The sequence below is a fragment of the Epinephelus lanceolatus genome, chromosome 17, assembly GCF_041903045.1.
Source record: "Epinephelus lanceolatus isolate andai-2023 chromosome 17, ASM4190304v1, whole genome shotgun sequence".
In the NCBI taxonomy this organism is placed as follows: Eukaryota; Metazoa; Chordata; class Actinopteri; order Perciformes; family Serranidae; genus Epinephelus; species Epinephelus lanceolatus.
Window position 1 is genome coordinate 5,609,931 of NC_135750.1, and position 19,949 is coordinate 5,629,879.

Sequence of the window (19,949 nt, forward strand, 5' to 3'; positions counted from 1 at the left end):
ACAAGCCTATGGCATTTTACTTTGTATACATTAGCTTAGCGAGATTTCCTCAACTCATGAAGCCAGGATAAATCACACTCAAGACTTAAAATGCTATTTTTGTGGAGGCTTTATTGTCTTCACAATTTATTGTTTCTTATCTGTGAAATAAAAGTTAATAAAAGCTTTGTTTCCACTGAGGGAAATGGTTTCAGCTTACAGAAACAGACAGGAGGTCTGCGTCAAAGCAACATGCAGTTACTTTTCTGGGGAAGTGCAGGTCAGGCTACGGCGTAGGCTCTACATCGACGCAGAAGTATAAATCTTGTTTTACATGAGCAAGGTCATCAATATTGTTGAGACCTTAATAATCCATGAATCTACCTTATATTTAATAAACATATAAAAAAGGTCTCCAGAAGCGTCAGAGTTAGTCCACTGACTAAAAGATATATTAAACACCAACTGCCTTTAGCCGCTGCTTAGCTCTTTATGCACTCAATGATTTTCCCACATTATCTTACTGTGCTACAAGCTGGTCTCAGGCAGGTGTGACTGCCCTAAAACCACGATACGCTCTTTACACACAATCTGTGAAATTATTTCTTACTGGAATTATCACTTTGTGTGCCACACTGTAGGGACAATGCTAGAAGGACCAGCTCATCAGCCAGAGGTGATTGCCTGGCTATAATTTATGGAAATTACAATCTGCGTTTTCAGTCAGAGCAAACTATAACTGGAGCTCAGTTCCCACCCTTGTCAGAGAATGCCCAAGTTTGGTATTTTTAAAACAACCCTTACAACATGGCTCAAGACAAACCAATCATGTGATCACGGGTCGAAACTTTTGTATGGAACCAACTGTTTCCATATTTACTATATAACGTGTTATTTTACATGTTTAACTGTTTGTAAATTTGCAAACTGTTTTGCTTACTACTTGTTTTTTGTTTGTGTTGTACTGTCTGAATTGTAGCCTACTGTACTGTCTTTTAATATGTTCCTGCCCTGGGGACCACAGATGCAAAATAGCTATATAGCTAACTCTGTATACAGCGAACTAATAAAATAAAATGAAATAAATAAGTAACATTTTACACAGATTCAAGGCTCCAAACACATCTCTTGATGACTTTGAGTCTCGCTGAGCTGGTAAAAACATTGGTTTTATTGGCCACAACAGAGATACTGCGTCGTAATTCCAAGCAGGTCACTTTAGCACAAAGCTGGATCTTATCATGAATCACACGCTTGTTAGTCCCCACGTTAAAATAAAGCTTTATATTGCACTGGTCTAAACCACAATTAAAGGCGAGTTAGAAGGTACTTAAGTTTTGTTATCACTTCCCCCCATTATAAATTCACCACACAGTCAAAAACCTGAGTGCTGATGTGGCTATTTACCATTAGAGTCCATTAGTGGCCCTATTAATAGCGTTCTATGGCTTTGATGTGAAAGACACACACACACACACACACACACACACACACATCAGAGGAAAGCTGAGCTTTACAGAGCTGCTGTTTGAACGTAATGATATTCTTCCCTCCAACAGTGAATTATGACCCTGATACTGTGATAAAGGAAAGAAGAGCTGATCTGCATAGTGGCTCTTTAACCTCACTGAAATATTCATACACACATGTGCAGAGACACATGCGTATGTCTATATGATTTACAGCATATATTCATATTAGATATTGGATCAGGTCATTTTTTTTCATCTTATTCTTTGCAAATATTATAATAATAAAAACAACAACAACAAAAGACTAAAATTACCGCCTGAGATATGATGTTGAGTAATGGGCATCACTTCATCCTTTTATCCCGTTAGACATTTGTGTGAAATTTGTCATAATTAGTGTATGAGTTATTGAGTTATGGCCAAAAAAATATTTTTTATGAGACCGCACTGACCTTGACAGTCTACTACCATATTCTGATCAGTTCATTGTTGATACCAAGTGAACGTTTGTGCCAAATAAGACAAAATTCCCTAAAACGTTCATGAGATATCGTGTTCACAAGAATGGGATGGACGCAAGATCACAGTGACCTTGACCTTTGCCCACGGAATTCTGTTCAGTTCATTGTTGATTCCTAGAGAATGTTTGTGCCAAATGTAAAGAAATTCCCTCACATAGTTACATAGACATAGTTATGGTCATAGTTAATTCCAAGTGAATATTTATGTCAAGTTTTAAGAAATTCCCTCTAAGACTTTGTGAGATATCAAGTTCATGCTGATGAGACGGACGCAAGGCCACAATGACCTTGACCTTGGATCACTAAATTCTAATCAGTTCATCGCTGATTCCAAGTAAATGTTCGTGCCAGATCTAAAGAAATTCACTCACAAAAACACTGAAGATAGCATGTTCACAAAAATGAGACAGACAAGGTCATGGTGACCTTGAAATTTGACCATCAGATTCTGAAAAATAATGCCACAGCTGTCACTAGCATGGAGGTATAAATACAGCCATGTGCCATTCCACATGTTTTCAAAATAAGCTGATGCAACTGATATTAAATAAAAAACTTAAAAATTCAAGGTGTAATTTATCCATCTCCTATCAAAATAAAATGTCTTTTCATCCTGAGTTTATCAATGCCATCTTTAATTAACGCAGTAACCCGTCAGTCTTTTCTTTGTGCTCCTCTCTCGGTGCAGATTCTCCAGACGCCTTCAACAACTCCTGCTATTGAACTAGAAACACTGATTCAATGGTAAATTACAGCAAATGGTTGTCGGCTTTTATGTATCATTTAATGAAAACCTGCCTTTAACACTGCTCTGTCTCTGAAGATGATGATGGCACCGACAGGAGGGTATTAAGTCTTTTGAGAAAACATTCAATGTTAGTTAGTTATATTATTTCATGAATCCAACATTTCTTTGAAAGTCAACCAGGCCCTGATCATACAGAGGCAGCAGATAAGAAAACACTCCCATGAGTGAGTCTTGTTTTGCTATGTGGACTTGTTGAGCAACAGTAAAGTTGTGAGCCTCTTTGGATTTCATCAGTCTGAAGAAAGCGAATGTGCTGACTCGAGTCCACATCATGGCATCATACAGCCCTAAAGTTCCCCTGCAGGGCCAAAGGAACACCTGCTGCAGCACTGGCAACATTCATCCTCCAGATGTTAAAAACAGTGAAGGATGATTGATCGCAGGTATTTCTCCAGTCACTGACCTTCCCTTGTCTCCTTATGGTCTTCTCTGAAAGCACCCATGGCAGCGTTCCCTCATTCCTGCTGACCTACTTCCAGATATTTCCTTAAGCAACTGGAAGCGGGAGATTCTCAGGATGTACTTGGCATCTCAGCAGGTCGGACTTGCCCTCAGTGTTAATTTGTGATTGCAGCTCTGACAGATTAAAATACTGCAGAGAAGTAAATTAAGGTTACCTTGGACTGGGTTTTATGCAACTCAGTGTTTTTTGACAGCCTGTCAAGGACAAGACATCTGGATACCAGTGTGCATGTGAATGTACTCACTGGACTGGACTTGTGTTGGATGAACTCATGTTGGACACACATGTTGCTCAGAGTTGTTGTAGATTTATACTTCTATACGTTGGCTCTACGTCAACGTAGACCCTACGCTGTAGCCTGACGTGCACCTCCCCAGAAATGTAACTACATGTCGCGGCGTCTTATGTGTGATTAATCATGGCTTCATATGAGCAGAGGAAATCTCTGCTAGCTGCTAGGCTAATTTATACAATGTAAAATGCCATAGGCTTGTGCTAATAACGTTAGCATGTTGTATTTGTTTGGAAAACGTGTTTAGTATAAGACAGTTGTTTTTTCAGTGAACCTTGTGAGCTGTAATGGCGCCGAATTTTGTAACGTTACCTTTGTTAAATGTTGCTGTTGTTCTTGGCTTCATATGAGTAGAGGAAAAGTCCGCTAGCTGCTAGGCTAATTTATACAATGTAAAATGCTATAGTCTTGTGCTAATAACGTTAGCATGTTGTATTTGTGGGGAAATGTGTCCCGATAAAGACAAGTGTTTGTCTGTGAATGCTGCGAGTTATAGTGAAGCTGATTTGTTTACTTGTGTTTGAAATTGTCTCTATTAAGCCATGTTTAATGTGTGTTTAATGTGTGTTTTGAATCAACTAAACTTTACAGCACTTCACAGAAACCCCACTGCCCACTAGCTGTTTGGAGGTGTAACTGCAGAGTGACACGCACACACCACCGTACAAGTAAAAAAGCTAATAAATAATAGACCACGTGCATGTTCTATGGCGTAGGCTCTGCATAGAACTGACGCACAAGTATAAATCCCCCTTTACTGTATGCAGCATTGTGTCACCATCCTCTCCTCTTCCTTTTCCTTGTCTTCTTGTGGAAGTGGCTTCTGCTTAAACTCACCCTGACCTCAAAAGAACCTTTGAGTTAGTTCCACTCTGCACATTTAATAAACGTGACTATTAATCTTGAACGAAGTAGATCCGGAGACTCCCTTACTTCATCTGCTGCGCTGGATTTACGACCAGACATCCCAAAAGATGGAAACACTCTCCCAATAATAGACAATTAAAAGCGGAGCATTTGTGGTTATGATGTAATGACTGAAAATCAACTGGCATTCACAACAAATCTTTCATTTACGTCACACGACCCACTCCCACTTTTATTTCCTTGTAAAAGTAATTCTGTGTAAAAAGCTGCCGACGTGCTGGCATTCATATCTGAGATGCAACAATCAGCACAAAACAAGTCACTTTCGTCAATATCCTGCAGCCCTGATATGTGCGACTCTGCTCATGAGTGTGCATGTGCATATTTAATTTTTGCTTATGTGATTGTGTGGCAAGTCATTTTGTGCCGAGACAGCAGAAGGCTGATGAGCATGTTGTAAGTGTTGATGGGCTCTTTCCTGGCTCCTCCATCTCCTTACCTAAGGCCTAATTATACTCACAGCACAGTGACCGTGTGTGAAAGACCGTTAGCATCTCAAATTAAGCCTCAGGGTGTCAGACGTGTTGTGCATGTGTGCTTAGCTGATTCCTTTTTTTTTGCATATTGTATGTGTCTCTATCTGGCACCTGTCTGACATCTGTTCATAGATTAACTGTCCTTTCTGTTATTCCAAATCAATTGAATTTTCTTTGGCAAGCTGTTGATGAAGGGTTACAGTGAGTCCATTCAGCTATTTCAGACTTTAAATAGCACTTCTAAGTTTATTTGGGGACTAAGAATCAATCAAAATGACAGAACAAATTGCAAACAAATCCTCTTTAAAATCACGTACACTCCAATCCATTTACTTGACACGTGCATTTTTACTTTTACTCTGTACATCATACTTTCCATCACAGCTTTGTTTGATCAACGGCTTTGCAAGACAGCAAATTAGCTTACAGTTACCCGGCCTCATTATTGTAAGTGAAAGCTCTCCTGGGAACTGCTGCTTCTATAACCAATCACCTATTCCCAGAATGGATGACATCAGCACACTTGACCTGAGACCATATTAGCTGAGTATCATCTTGTAACAACTGGAGGACTTTTTCCACATTTCTAAGAACCAATTGTGCCTGCACCACGAGAGCTAGTTCTAAGAACCCCATTCTCAGGGACTTATATGGCTTCTTTCACCAGCGTAAGAGAAACTTTGAGTAATGTGTTGGATCTGTGCACACGACGTTTCCCTGTTAAAGGGTTTTCATGGGAGATGCTTTTCCTTATCAGCTGTGAGGGTCCAAGGACAGATGGTGTCATTTGTTGTAAAGCCCTCTGAGGCAAATTGTGATCTGTGATATGGGCACATACAAAAAACTGAATTGACTGGTTGAACACGTGAGCCAAAGCAGCATCGGAAACCACCATATTTCAAAAACCTTTTAGATTATAAACAACAGACAAAACAAAGAACAAACAGCTGATAACAACAAAAATATGTCTTAAAAGACAAATGGACCAACAGTGAAGTCCAGGCTTTACTGAGCACACACAGATCAGCCACAACATTAAAACCACGGACAGATGAAGTGGATAACTGGGAAAACCTTGGGTCCTGGCATTCATGCGGTCGCCTAGTGCACCTCCAAGGAGAATGCCACTCCCTACTGATGTGACGGATTGGTGTATATGTGATGGTGGAAATAGGAGGTGTTTTAGACCCATCAAAGCAAAGGTAGCATCGCTACATCAAATACTGACCAGTTCTGCCACTTCACTTTTCCCATTGTCATGCGAGTCCAAATAGAAAAAAGCCCCTGAGTGTATGTAGTTCTCTGGAGAGCTCCGCAGTGGACAGTTTCTTCCAGCCAGTCCCCAGAACCATTCGGTCCAAAAGTGCCTATTGTCCCTATCCTAAACCCTAACAGCAAGTCTTAACCCTCACACAGCATCGCTAAGAAGTGATGACTAGAACAAAATGTCCTCGCTTTCCAAACATATCCTCACTTTTATGGTCCAAAATCTGGGGCCAGTTGCACAAAGCACCTTAAGTTTGCTCCTTAAGGTTTAGATTTTCCTCAGCTGAGGAAAATATTCAAGGGTGTTACACAGAATCTCTTAAAAGAATTCCTTAAGCTTCATTCGGACGGGATTATTTTAACGTGAAGACGTAGGGTAAAGTATTTATTACCAGGGATTTTAGTCCCGTCCGAACGCGCCATGTCTGTAATCATTACGGATAACGTGATCCTCTGTAAAAATGTATGTAAATATTTCGTCACGCCCAGTTTACAACCATTTTTCCGTGTTTACAGCTAGTTTTCTGTGTTTTTCCGATGATGGAGGAGCTTGAAGAAGCATTTGGTGTTGTCGGCAGTCGTGATAGTGGACATTCTCCTAATGATGGCATAGCCCTACGTGGGAGACCAATCACAAAGGTCGAGAAGAAAGCACTTTTCAGAGCCACAAGACTTCTGGTTGTGTTAGGTAGGCCTAATATAAATCCATATTGCTAATCCTTGTGTACACACAATCCTGATCATGGGCAATATTTCATATTGGGATAATCATTAATTATTATTACACATACAGGAAGCAACGTAGCACGCACATGCAGAAAGGGAGGTGACGCCAGGCTGCAAACCGAGTTACTACTCCCACCTCTGGTAGAATTACGGAGATTTCTTGTCCCGTGTGAAGCGGACATTTATATGACAGACATCCTGTGGTAAACTGACATTAGCCCACATCCCTATGTAAAGCTAATCCCGTCTGAATAGTACTTTAGTCAAGGAAAGATTTAAAGGCAATTACTGCACTGTAAAATATTCTACAGCAGTGAAAATGTACGGTTTTCATGGAGAACATTTGTTTGCTTGAACATATGCTTGTGAGAGCCCAGGCTACCTGTTGTCACAGCTAAGTAGTAGCATAGTGTCCTCTGTGCAACGGTTTAACGGTGCTTTACAGAATTCCTTAAGTATGATACTAAGATCAGGAGAACATGTCAGGAAATCTTAAGGAGACGACTAAAAGATGTTTAATGCAACTGATTTCATTTAAAGGAAACCGTAACTCAGATTTAAAGGAAAATCTTCACTTAACGTGCATTGTGCAACGGGCCCCTGGCCCTTAAAACAATAAAGGTACACACACTCACACACACCTTTTAAAGCTCTAAACCAAACATTCATTCAACCTTCATGAATGCAAATTGCACAGTGAATTTAAACCGACATGATATCATCTTCCCACTGCAGCGGATATTTGTGTAGGAGGCATGAGTTTGGCCCTCACAGATATCTACATTACCACTTTATCTCACTTTACATGTACAAGGCTTGCTGTAATACTGGAATTATGATCATGTTCAACGGTGTGACCTTTGCATATTCAGTACACTCTCCGAAAAATGGGGAGGAATCATATTGGAAAGGCTTTGAATACATTAAAGCTCCGATGTTTTTCTGGAGAATATTAAATGCAGTGGTTCCAAACCTGAGGGTGGAGACCCCTCAAAGGATGGAGAGATAATGCTGAAGAGGTGAGAGAAGAAATAAAGGATATGATAACAGAAACACCTCTAACCACTGTTTGTGTTTTTGAATTATTCAGTTTATATTTTTTGCCCTGTAAGGCCTTTAAAAATACTTTTGGTTTCTAAAGTAAATACATGCTACATTCCATTTACTGCGGAAACCGGAGCTGGGAGTTACGTCACAGCTGAGTTGATCGCGTTCCAGCACAACAAGATGGAAAACCAAGGTGTTGTTAGCAATACCAGCTGATGATTATGCATTTTTAACACTGCAGCAACATGTCCACAGATAGATGTTGGACAGGACTGTGTGTATGACTGTTAAAGTAAGACACAACCAAGCCTGCCAAGCAAACACATTGTCACTGCGACCTCGTCACATATTGACGTTTGGTTATTGACTTTTCACTTCCAGATACAACGTCCAAGGTACCCTGGGTGTGTTGGTTGTTGACGTTCTGGGACGCCATGTCAAGTTCTGTCTGTTACATGCATTGTCTGTTTTGAAAATACACTTTCGTTTTCACAGGAAATGTACAGCTTGCATACAGTCTCTTTCAAAACAAATGCAGTACGTCAGTACAGCACCGCAAATTGACGTTTTTCTGCCTTCAACAACAAAAGCACGTGGTTGGGTTTAGGGAGAAAAAAGTTGGTGTTTGATGGACCCATCCACCAACCGTCCCACCCACTTTACTCGGATTTTCGTTGCCTTAACTTGCGTTTTTGTCCTGCTGCTGGCCGCTGTTAAAATATAATGGCATCATGCCGACATTAAAGGACAGCTTTTTTTCATCGGTGTCTGACGCCTAAGTCACTGCCCAACTACCGGATTTCGACAACTTCGGAGTGAGACTTGGTTTGCCAAGCTGCAGACCACTGTTTGAGACCAACAAACATCAAAACCAGAAATCATTACTGCATTTCATGCAGCTTTTTAGCCACCAAACGTGATTCCTTTTTATTATCACTAATATTACTAGTCCATAGCCATTGGTAGCTTTGTCACCTTCTACCTATGCCAATCCTCAATGCCTATGTGCAGTTTCACATAGATTGACCACGTCAGTGAGTAGAAAAATGTGGGACAGACAGAATGACTGACTGACAGAATGACACACTGACAGTTTCCATGATTATGTACAGCATACCATACCATGACTTAGTCATACCAAACATTAGAAAAAAACAACAACATTGGTCCACAGGGGGAGCCACAGCGATCGGTCACATTTTAGCCATTTTGAAGCATTTTTCTGTTGTTATAGCGCCACCCAGTTGCCAATTAGAGTTAAATTTCTCCAGTCACCTTGAGGCGTCCTGTTCTACATATCTACCAAGTTTAGTAAAAATCCATATGGCAGTTAGGCCTAGATAAGAAATGAGCTCTCTAGCGCCCCCATTTTGTTTGATGGGGTCAATAATGGAGGGGTCCCCTCAGATTATGTGTGGTCATATGCCTACAAAGTTGCGTGGTGATGGGTGAAACCCTTGAGATGTTATACACCTTTATGTGATGAGCCACGCCCTCCGCAATATTCATTGCCTTATAGAAGCTCAGTTTTAGTAAGTTTTCCAACTTTTGCCAAGAGGGAACTTTAGATATTGGTCCCTAGATTATGTTCACCCAGTTTCATGCAGATCGCTCAAACTTCCTAGGAAGAGATCCATTTGAAGGGTTTTGTTTTTATCACATGCAGCCTCGGGCAGAACTGCGGATATTTTAGGCCAAAACATGATCTTTTCCTCACCATAACCAACTGGTTTATGTGCCTTAACCTACCCATACTTTAACCACAGTGTTTTTTGAAACATAAAGAAATGTAAAACTTCAACATATCCGCTACACATTAATGTATAAATATAATGTATCCAAGTTTTCCAGAAAAGTACAACGCCAACTTTTATTCTTGTGATTGGTTTGTCCAGACAAGCCTCTTCTCTCTGGACAATATCTAAAGTGCAGTATAACAGAAAAGTCCTCTCTCTCTCAGTCTTTCCATATTCTCTCTTTCTGTCTCTTTTCTTTCTTTTCTCTCTCGTAGTTTCTCTCTAGTCATGACCCTGTAACCAGCGTGTGTCAGGATCTTCAGAGTTGTCAGTTCCAGTTACTGCTGAGCAAGCTTAATGAGAGCAGGAAGAGGGGAGGGCATGAAAGGAGGAGATGGAGACAGAGAGATGGGATGAGCTGAAAAAAGAGAGGTGAAGCATGAGCAGGAGAACAAGTCAAAGGAAGGGGTTGTGATGGTAAAACAAGGGAGCAGTGAAGAAAGAGTGAGAGAAATACTAGAGACTAATAATGGAAATTCAGAGGACGTGTATTCCTCCACTTTGCCCTTAGCTCAGCTCCCCGCAGTGAGTAAAAGCAACGAATAGATAGACAGAGAGAGCGCTCGCTTTAACCTACATTAACCCGCTAAGATCTCACATTGACACACTTGAACACACGTATAATATCATGTGAACACACAGAAGCAAGGACATCACACACAAACACTCAGAAATACACAAAGATGATCACATGCAGGCTCAGACACAAAACACACACACACACCGAGTGTAGCAGCCCTTATTATCTACAGCAGACCAACCTCGTTAACCCTGACTGGTAAAAAGACAACAGAGCAGAGAAAATAAGAGGGAGGGGAAAAAAAGACAATAGAAGAGGAGAAGACAAATTGAAGAGTGAAAGAGAGAAGAGTCGGTGGAAATGAGGCTGCATCTTGTTGGTGTTTTCTCATCTGGTAACTGTCATTCTGACAGAGGAAAATCAAACCGCCCTGTCGAGCCGAACCAGCAGCAGCAGCAGCTCACCCTCTTTATTGTGACTATGGCTCATTATTTTGAATGCACACCATTTTTCTACAGCACACAGCTACTTAGGAACACATCGACCAAGTGACTGATTGACACAGGTGTCTTGTGACTTATTGCTTCATCAATCGAGTATCTAACTGATTCATTAATGAGGCAACTGTGCACCTTAGAGAGATGGTGGTCAGTGTGTATGTTAATGATGTGATGCTTTCACTTCAAGTAACAACCTCAGATACAACTTCATCTATTGTGCTTCTATTCTTAGGATACAGTTCATATAACCTTTGAATAAGTAACATAAAACTTCAGTTAAACGCCCAGTCCCTTTTTACTGGCCTGGTGTAGCTACACATTTTGACAAATAAAGGACGGTCTCAATTAGATGCCTGAGGCCTGTACTACGCAGCAGGATTTGGAGTTAGCGAGGTAACTTTAGGGTTAAAGGGATAGTGCACCCAAAAATGAAAATTCAGCCATTATCTACTCACCCATATGCCGAGGGAGGCTCAGGTGAAGTTTTAGAGTCCTCACAACACTTGTGGAGATCCAAGGGGAGAGGAGGTAGCAACACAACTCAAACGTCCAAAAACACATAATTGAAACCACAAAATATCTCCATACTGCTCGTCCGTAGTGATCCAAGTGTCCTGAAGCCCCGACACAAAAAGTTGTTTGGAAAAACATCATTTGAACTCTGTTTTCAGGACACTTGGATCACTACAGATGAGCAGTATGGAGATATTTTGTGGTTTCAATTATGTGTTTTTGGATGTTTGAATCTGGGACGCCGTCAGCCTCCATTAGGTGGAGTTGTGTTGCTAACCCCTCTCCCCTGGGGTCTCCCCAAGTGAAGTGAGGAAAAAAAAGTATTTATCCGGAGTCTCAAGTTAAAAAATACAAAAACAAAATAAGAGTAACTTCTACATTAGTAATTTCTATGTGTTCGTCATAAGACGACAGAATATTGTTTACATCCCACGCCACTGACATTTTACTGTCTTGCTTAGGCAGAAACTTTTGGTATCATCTCATCTGATATGAAGCAGCCTCCGTCATTCATGGCTCTGTTGATGTTGCTCATAATTAACACCACGGTCTCTTTCACATGAACGTGCTCGTAGCTGGATAGAAAACCCGAGTTGACAGAACTAGTTGATAACCAACTTTGTGGTACCCATTATCCAGATGGACAGTGTGAGGGTTACTCAGCTATTTAACTATAAGATGTCCTGGGTAAGTAACCAACCCCAATACACCAGCCAGATAGGATCAGTAGTCATGTTTCCATTACAGTTTTGCACAAAATAAATGCGACATTTCTAAAGTTTCGACAAAGTACAATTGCGACTTGCAGGTGCTTCCATTAAAAGGTGTTTCACGTATGAGCCGTAATTCTTGTAAAATCTTGTCCCGCGAGACTCCACTTTGTTTGCAGAAGTAAGATGGACATTCCGAATCTCTTGCAAGCTGGAACAATCATCTCGGTTGCCACTGCTGCTGTTGCAGTAGTCTACAACCGAAGACGAAGAGAGCGAGTGGTATTCCAAAGGCAAAGCCATTATGTGTGGCAGTGGCTACGGATAAAGGATTTCTGGGAGAGGATTGTGAACGAGGAATTCACCAATGTCATGTCCGGTGACGTATATCTGCGAAAAAAGTGCTTCCATTACACTTCTGTGATATACTTCTATATCGACACATCTGAAAAACCACCTCATGAGAGCGCCAAACTTTTTCTTGATATTTGAGAGTTTTTTCGAAATGTAGGTGTTTCCATCACCAGTTTTTTATTGCGGTATTTAGGTTTTGCGCATTTCTAGGGTTAATGGAAACGCACTTGCTGTGGCTGGGTTGATGTTATGTTGCGATAGGGTGATCATTCATCTGGCTCCAGGCACTGTACCTGAAGAGTCCAGTCATGGGTGGGGCCTGTGTCAGATTGAACAAAAGGTTACAATATTGTAACCTTAGTTCTATTAGCCCTCTACCTAAAGGCTCTGTCGCTCTTACACCACTCGCTGAATAGGGCGAAGGTGTGCCTTCCTATATACTGTGGGTCCGCATGTATTCAAGTAAGCACGTCCTGATTCACCAGCTATGCAAATTAGTGGACCAATGCAGGCTCTTGGTTTGAGATCAGGGCCCTACCTTTGCTAATAGAACTAGGGTTACAATAGTGTAACCTTTGTTTTGATACAGCCCTTGAAAATCAGCAGAGTATCCCTTTAAGTTTCCATTTACATGCATGAAGAGGAAGTGTCTTTAGCCATTAGCAATTTATTCAAGCCAACGGCAGCAAATTTAAGATTATACTTCCACTAGGACTGAGGTTCAGTCATTTTATAAAACCTCAATCCAATATCAAATCCCCTTATACAATCCAATCCCTTTAAATCCCTTATTGAATCTCTTTAGGTTCAACTCTCAACATTGTAAGTCACTAAAGTTAAAGATGACTTGAACTGGGAGATTCTGAGAGTGACATGAGGCAACTGGCTCGATTGCTTCTCAAGAGAAGAGTCACGACTCTGTTGGTCTGAACTGCAAAAACCAACTGTCTGATGCCCACTGCTGTTGAGTTTAGTAAAGGGCGAGGCCAGACACCAAGTTTTATTCTGGTCTTTGGTCAAGTTGTTTACAGAAATACAACTTAAAAATTAGTGACAGCTGATCTGCCACATAAAGTGGTAAAAGTATAAGCTCATCAACCTGAATGTTTTGTTCATCCGTCTTGACAAGAATAGATAAATGCCCCACTGAGCAAGCAACGTCTGTGGATGTCCAAGTCTAGTTGATATCACGTCTGTGGACATGATATCAACTAGACTTGGACGTCCACAGACGTTGCTTGCTCAGTGGGTGGTATCTTATCTTATCTCTGCCTAAACAAGTACTAAACAAATCCAGCAGCCACTGAAACCCAACCCTGACTATCACACTTTGTTGCTGAGCCGGAGGCGACAGGTGCACTCTCGCACGCCATTCCAGATCAATCATAGCCAATAAACTATTTATGGACAATTTATTCATCCCTTTCTATCCCTATTATAAATATGATAATCCATGTTAGAATCTCTTTGTTTCAGGAGCTAATCCATGCGTATTAGCACAGATCTTATCTCCTGAATTGGATTCTTTTTTGTTTATACTGCAACAAAGCTTATAGATCTCATACCAGCTCAGTCGCAAGAAGAAAATGTCACCATTATACATTTCTGCAAACCACAGACACATTAGATTTGCACATTTCGTCATGTCAGTGCTTCTAAAGTGAGGTAGAGTATGAGCTGATTTTGTCACTGGGACAAGGAGGGGATGGTGGATGGCGTGACAACTAGGCAAGACGCCTGCCAAGCTGTAGACCACTACGAACCACTGTTTGACACCAAAACCGGTTGATTTCTAGAGTCATTGCTGTGTTTCCACCTGCTTTTGCCAGCTGTTTTTCAGCAACCAAGCAGGGTGTTTTTTAGCGATCCATTGCTATATTTCCACCAAGGATAATGCCAAGAAAAGCAGTTGATTTTTATCAAGACATCGCTATGTTTCCTGCTGGGATTGTGCCACCAAAAGTGGGTATTTCAAGCCAAAACATAAGCTTACCATTAACCATAGTGTTTTTTTTTGTGCTTAAAACCAACTCCACATTAACCACAGTGTTGTTAAAATGTAAACCAGCGTAAAGTTTCAACATATCTGCTACATAATAACAGAAACATTTAATGTGTCCATGGTTTGCAGAAAAATACAATACCAATGCTTATACTGAATCTGTTGACATCTTATCAAGTAGTCTACTACTCTCTGGTTGCGTGTGTCTGGACAAAGGTGCTTATTTGTCTGAGCTGAGCATTAATGTGTGAGAAGAATCAATAGCGCATTGCGATTTTACTTGATAGCTGTAGGCTAGTCTATTGTGGGACGGTGAGACAGTACCTGGCCGTGACGATATAAACATTTCATACAGCAGATGTAACGCTGACCTGCAGATGTTCATATGAGTCAGCTGTCAGTGTTTGTTTCAGTTAGTAGAGACTCCACTCTGCAGTGTAGGTTATACACTCTACTGATACACCAGAGAATTACACAGTAACGCTGGGCGCCATCATCTCACTCTGTCTTACCTTTAATTATGAATTTAATACATCTGTCCTGGACGATAGGCCTACATACTGATAAACAGCACCTGGAAGAAGATCAGCTCTGCACTCAGGATTTCAGGTAAATAAGTTATACTAGTCCATACCCATTGAGTGCACAGTTGCCCACGTACAGTTTCACATGGTGTGTGTTTGGGATACAGGTCGTAGGAAATTGCAGATTAAATAGTCAACTGAACCCATTAAGAAGAGCAATGTATTCAGACAGAGTGTTTGTGAATTTAATAGTACGATTGCTTTATTGAAAGTACAGTAGTGCCATTGCCAATAGTGGGATAGTTAGTGGGCTAAAACTGTACATTAGTAGTTGAGGTAGCACATTGAAAGGCAGATAACTAATAATAAATACTTCAAAGCATACCATACCATGACTTAGTCATACCAAACATTAGAAAAAAACAACAACATTGGTCCACAGGGGGAGCCACAGCGATCGGTCGCATTTTAGCCATTTTGAAGCATTTTTCTGTTGTTATAGCGCCACCCAGTTGCCAATTAGAGTTAAATTTCTCCAGTCACCTTGAGGCGTCCTGTTCTACATATCTACCAAGTTTAGTAAAAATCCATATGGCAGTTAGGCCTAGATAAGAAATGAGCTCTCTAGCGCCCCCATTTTGTTTGATGGGGTCAATAATGGAGGGGTCCCCTCAGATTACGTGTGGTCATATGCCTACAAAGTTGCGTGGTGATGGGTGAAACCCTTGAGATGTTATACACCTTTATGTGATGAGCCACGCCCTCCGCAATATTCATTGCCTTATAGAAGCTCAGTTTTAGTAAGTTTTCCAACTTTTGCCAAGAGGGAACTTTAGATATTGGTCCCTAGATTATGTTCACCCAGTTTCATGCAGATCGCTCAAACTTCCTAGGAAGAGATCCATTTGAAGTGTTTTTCAAAAAATTCAAAATGGCGGAAAATCTATATAAGCGGAAGTTATGGGTTCTTGAGGCAAATGTGTTCCTCATGAGGAGAGGCATCTCTGTGCAAAGTTTCATGTCTCTACGACATACGGGGCATGAGATATGCCCATTCAAAATTTGCAATTTCAACCGGTTGCTATAGCACCCCCCTTTGGCCAATTGATGTAATATTGCTTCATTGGCATCCTCCCATGACCCTCTACCACTGTGCCAAATTTCACATGGATTGACCAAGTCAGTGAGGAGAAAAACGTGGAACAGACACACAAAGTTTTTTCGTCATTATATAGTAAGATGATGCTTGTTAAGGTTGCTTAGCAAAGTGTGGGATCATTTTGAGAAGGTGAAGGACGAACCCAAGGTGATATGTAAACTCATCTTCATTGGTCGACTACAAACATGACGTATCATCTGAAACATGGAAGTAGCATGTACATGCCCATTAGCCCACAGCGTCATTAACAGGCGGCTCGCTCAGTGTGTGACGTGTAATGTAGCCCAAACAATGTCACTTATACTATTCTTTCGCAGACATTGAACTCAAACAATTGTGGTCCCCCACCCAAAATATATAACTCAATGATTAAATGAATATCGTAAACATGCCGGTGACTAGTCGACTAATGGGCCTAAATGACGACTATTGGTCGACCTGGAAAATTCTTAGTTGGGGGCAGCCCTAGAGCTATGGCACATTAGATGAGCCATATTTTCTCACTACATCTTAACCTTTCTTACTCTCAGGTGGACATAAACAACAGGTTATACACTTCTTTTTATTGGCTTTAAAAAAGCAGGTAATTATTGGTTATCAGTATCTGTTGAAAGAATCCTATTCGGTGCATCCCTACCACTAGATTTCAAAAACCGTGCTTTAAACAAGCGTCAGTGATTACCAGCATTTATCCAGCTCAGGTGTCCTTTAGCAAGACACTCTCTCCATGACCCTCTGTTCTGACCTCCGCACAGAAATCAATGAGGAATCACATTACACTTAAAGAGTATTGTGGAGGGAAGCAGCCGGCTGACTGACAATGTGCGTACTATCAAGGCAAGACGGAGCAGAATTAGCTCTGATTACAGACAAACACACGATGAATATGGCTTTTATCTCCACACTACAATAAGAGCATGCTGCAACTTATGAATCCTGGCCGGTAATAGGTGTGTTCATATATATGTGTGTGTGTGGGGGGGATGGAGACAGTCAGTGTGTGTGTGTGTGTGTTTGAGGGGGGTTGTTAATTAAAGTGGTTGTGTAAGAGGGCTGGATGAAAAAGCCGCTTTCTGTCAAAGATCTGGAGCAGGAGTTCCGCTACAGCTTTTAGGCACACACAACGAACACAAACAAGCACAGAGAGACACACACACACACACACACACACACACACACACACATTCAGACACGGTGGTGCAATATGACTGGTTTCTCTATAATGCTGGGGGATAACAATGCAAGCATGGCAATGGGATATATTTGGTGAGAAGGAGAGCGCGAGAGGAGGAGAGACAAGAAAAGAAAAGAGAGGATAAAAGAGCAAAACAGGGAGAAAGACCAGCGGAGCAGAGTGGGTGAAAATAGAAAGTGAGACAGCAGCATTCAGAGGAACAGATAACACTAAAGTACTGTTGAAAAGCAGAAGAGAATAGTAAACAGGTGGTCAGACGGCAGCTGGGCAGAGGGATAACTCACGGAGGCAGGTGTTCTCGGTGAAAAACTCTGTGAACTTGTCACACTCGTCCTTGTTGTTGCCACTGTTGCTGCAGTTGCAGTAGGGAGACACACTGATTTTGGGTGAGCGCAGGTAGTTGGGAGTCATCACGGTACCTGCAGCAAGAGGATAAAACAATTTATTCATGCATTCATGTGTCTTTGTTTAAGAAATCTGTGAATGTCACTGTTGAGGGCCCAAACATGCTGCTAACTGTCAGGAATAAAGGAATATTTAAACCCTTTAAGACTCAGTTATCATCCTCCGTCTGTGTTAAATGATGAATGCCATAACAACAAAGTGAAATCATTGTTACATTTATTTCTCCTCCCCTCCTCCTCCCCATGTACAGGAGTGAACGCAGTGTGGTGGAGTTTCTGCAGGAAGCAGAATGCAGAGAAGCTGGAATGAAGAATAGGCTTTCTCTCGGCGAGGGAAAGTAAATAGCTTCAGTCAGTGATTTCTCACTCCCCCAATGGATTGTTCCCTCGTGCTGGCTGCGCTCCAAAACAGGCCTTTTTGTTTTGCAGTAGGCAGAATGAATTGGCACTGTGTGGACAGTGTGTGTATGTGTGGTCTGCTTTAGTGACTTGTGAGGACCGTTTCGTGACAGCTCGCTGTTGCTGCGAGGACACAGTGGGCTGTGGGGACAGTTTGGTCGGTCCATGCAATGATTGAGGTTGGAGTTAGATGAAAGGGAACACAACTCTCGTCTTATGGTTTTGTCCATGATTTCAAGTGGTTAGATCTGGAAACACAGTGACATCACCATAAAAAATGCTGAGCGGTTTAAAAAACATCACAAGTAGTCACATGATCAGAGAGGTAGGACAAACTTAACCTCCTACGATCCTGCATCCTCATATCAGAATGTTAAATTCTCGGTTTGCAGCACCTTAAACTTCATTCTGCTGAACTTAGACCAGTTGTCCTCGTTCATGGACACTTTCATGTGCCATCTAGTGGCAGCAAAAGCACAATACGCTAACCCAGTGGTTCCCAACTGGTGAGTCATGGTCGAAAAGTCGGTTGCGGGTCCATTCTGAATGACCTGCAAGTGAATCTGAAACATGTAAAGTTTGTAAAAAAAAAACACTTTATATTTAAGTACAGTGAATTTCCAGCACAGAGCTCTTATTTTGAAGTGTTGTTTCCTGCTGTAGAGTGAGTGACTAACATACAGCTACCTAATAGAGACAGCAAACAAGCTTAACAACTTAACCACTGATGCTTTCTAGACATCATGATTTCCCATAACTGAATAAATACCACACAAAGCAACCCAAAACTGCTTTGCTATCTCAATCATGTTGTAACTAAGATATCCACTGGAAAAAATATTTTATTCACGGACCGTTTATTGAGTTATTACCTTATTGTTATACAGTCTATGGTTATTACAGACACCACTAACGGCTAATGTTAACAGCTAACGGTTAGCCGAGCTAATCTACAATAACCATGTTATTAATCACAAAACGTGCACACAGAAAGTAACATTTGTTCAATCATTGTGTTTATAGACTTTACAAACATCAGATTAGTCTACACGGTGATATAGTGACGTGAAAAATGTGATATATAGCTAAACTCTGCTGGTTTTCTACCCGAAGTATTTGTAAACAACACAGCGATTCCCTGGGGGCATCACCGGAAGTGAAGGGTGTGGGCGATCGCCGAGGCCCCTTCACTTCCGTTAGTCGAAAAAATGACCAAATCACTTGGCTTTTAGGTTTGTTGCATTATTTGAAATGTTGCTTTTGCACAGCCATGTTCAGGCTTTAAAATGAACAGTTCTGGGCAGTTTTAGACCTGAAAAGTGGCCCCTAACCTGCAGAGTTACAAAAAAACTGAACAAATGTTGCACTGTTTGCAATTTTGCTTTTGCACAACAATGTTCAGGCATTGAAATGAATATAAGGACATCATTTCTTTTCTTACCCAAAATGACTTACTGTTCAAAGACAATGCTTAGTCTGTCATACTTATCCCAAATAGCCAGGAGACATTATAAATGCACACCAAACAAAGGTTTAGGTCACAGGAGGTTAAACAAAGGCAAATGGTAAAATTACAACTCAAAATGTTTGTTGCAAACATTTACTACAGGTTACTGACCAACTTCGTGCTACAAGTTTGATCTTCCGTATTTGCCGGACTTGCACATGCAGTTTTCTTTTTTTTTTATTATAGTTTTTAAAGCATAAATAAATAAACAAATAAATGAATAGACTAGAAAAGCACTCAGAGAGTGCAGACCTCTGCCAAGTAGGTGATATTCCCTCCCGCTCTGCATCAGACTTTGCAGCCTGCCTCACAATTAGGTTATTTCCATCACTATCATTATTAGGTTATATATGCCTTCACCATGGAGACACTGTGGTGTATTTATGTCG

General features: G+C 41.1%; 1 protein-coding gene across 2 annotated transcripts in view; it reads right to left on the minus strand.

The window, feature by feature from the left end:
• The window catches only part of gfra1a (gdnf family receptor alpha 1a), a 178,610-nt gene that overhangs the window by 27,885 nt on the left and 130,776 nt on the right, over positions 1 to 19,949 (minus strand). For both annotated transcript variants that reach the window (XM_033645586.2, XM_033645595.2), the window contains one exon: positions 17,535 to 17,669. In XM_033645586.2, coding sequence (XP_033501477.1) covers positions 17,535 to 17,669 — 135 coding nt within the window. The remainder of the gene's footprint in view (positions 1 to 17,534; positions 17,670 to 19,949) is intronic.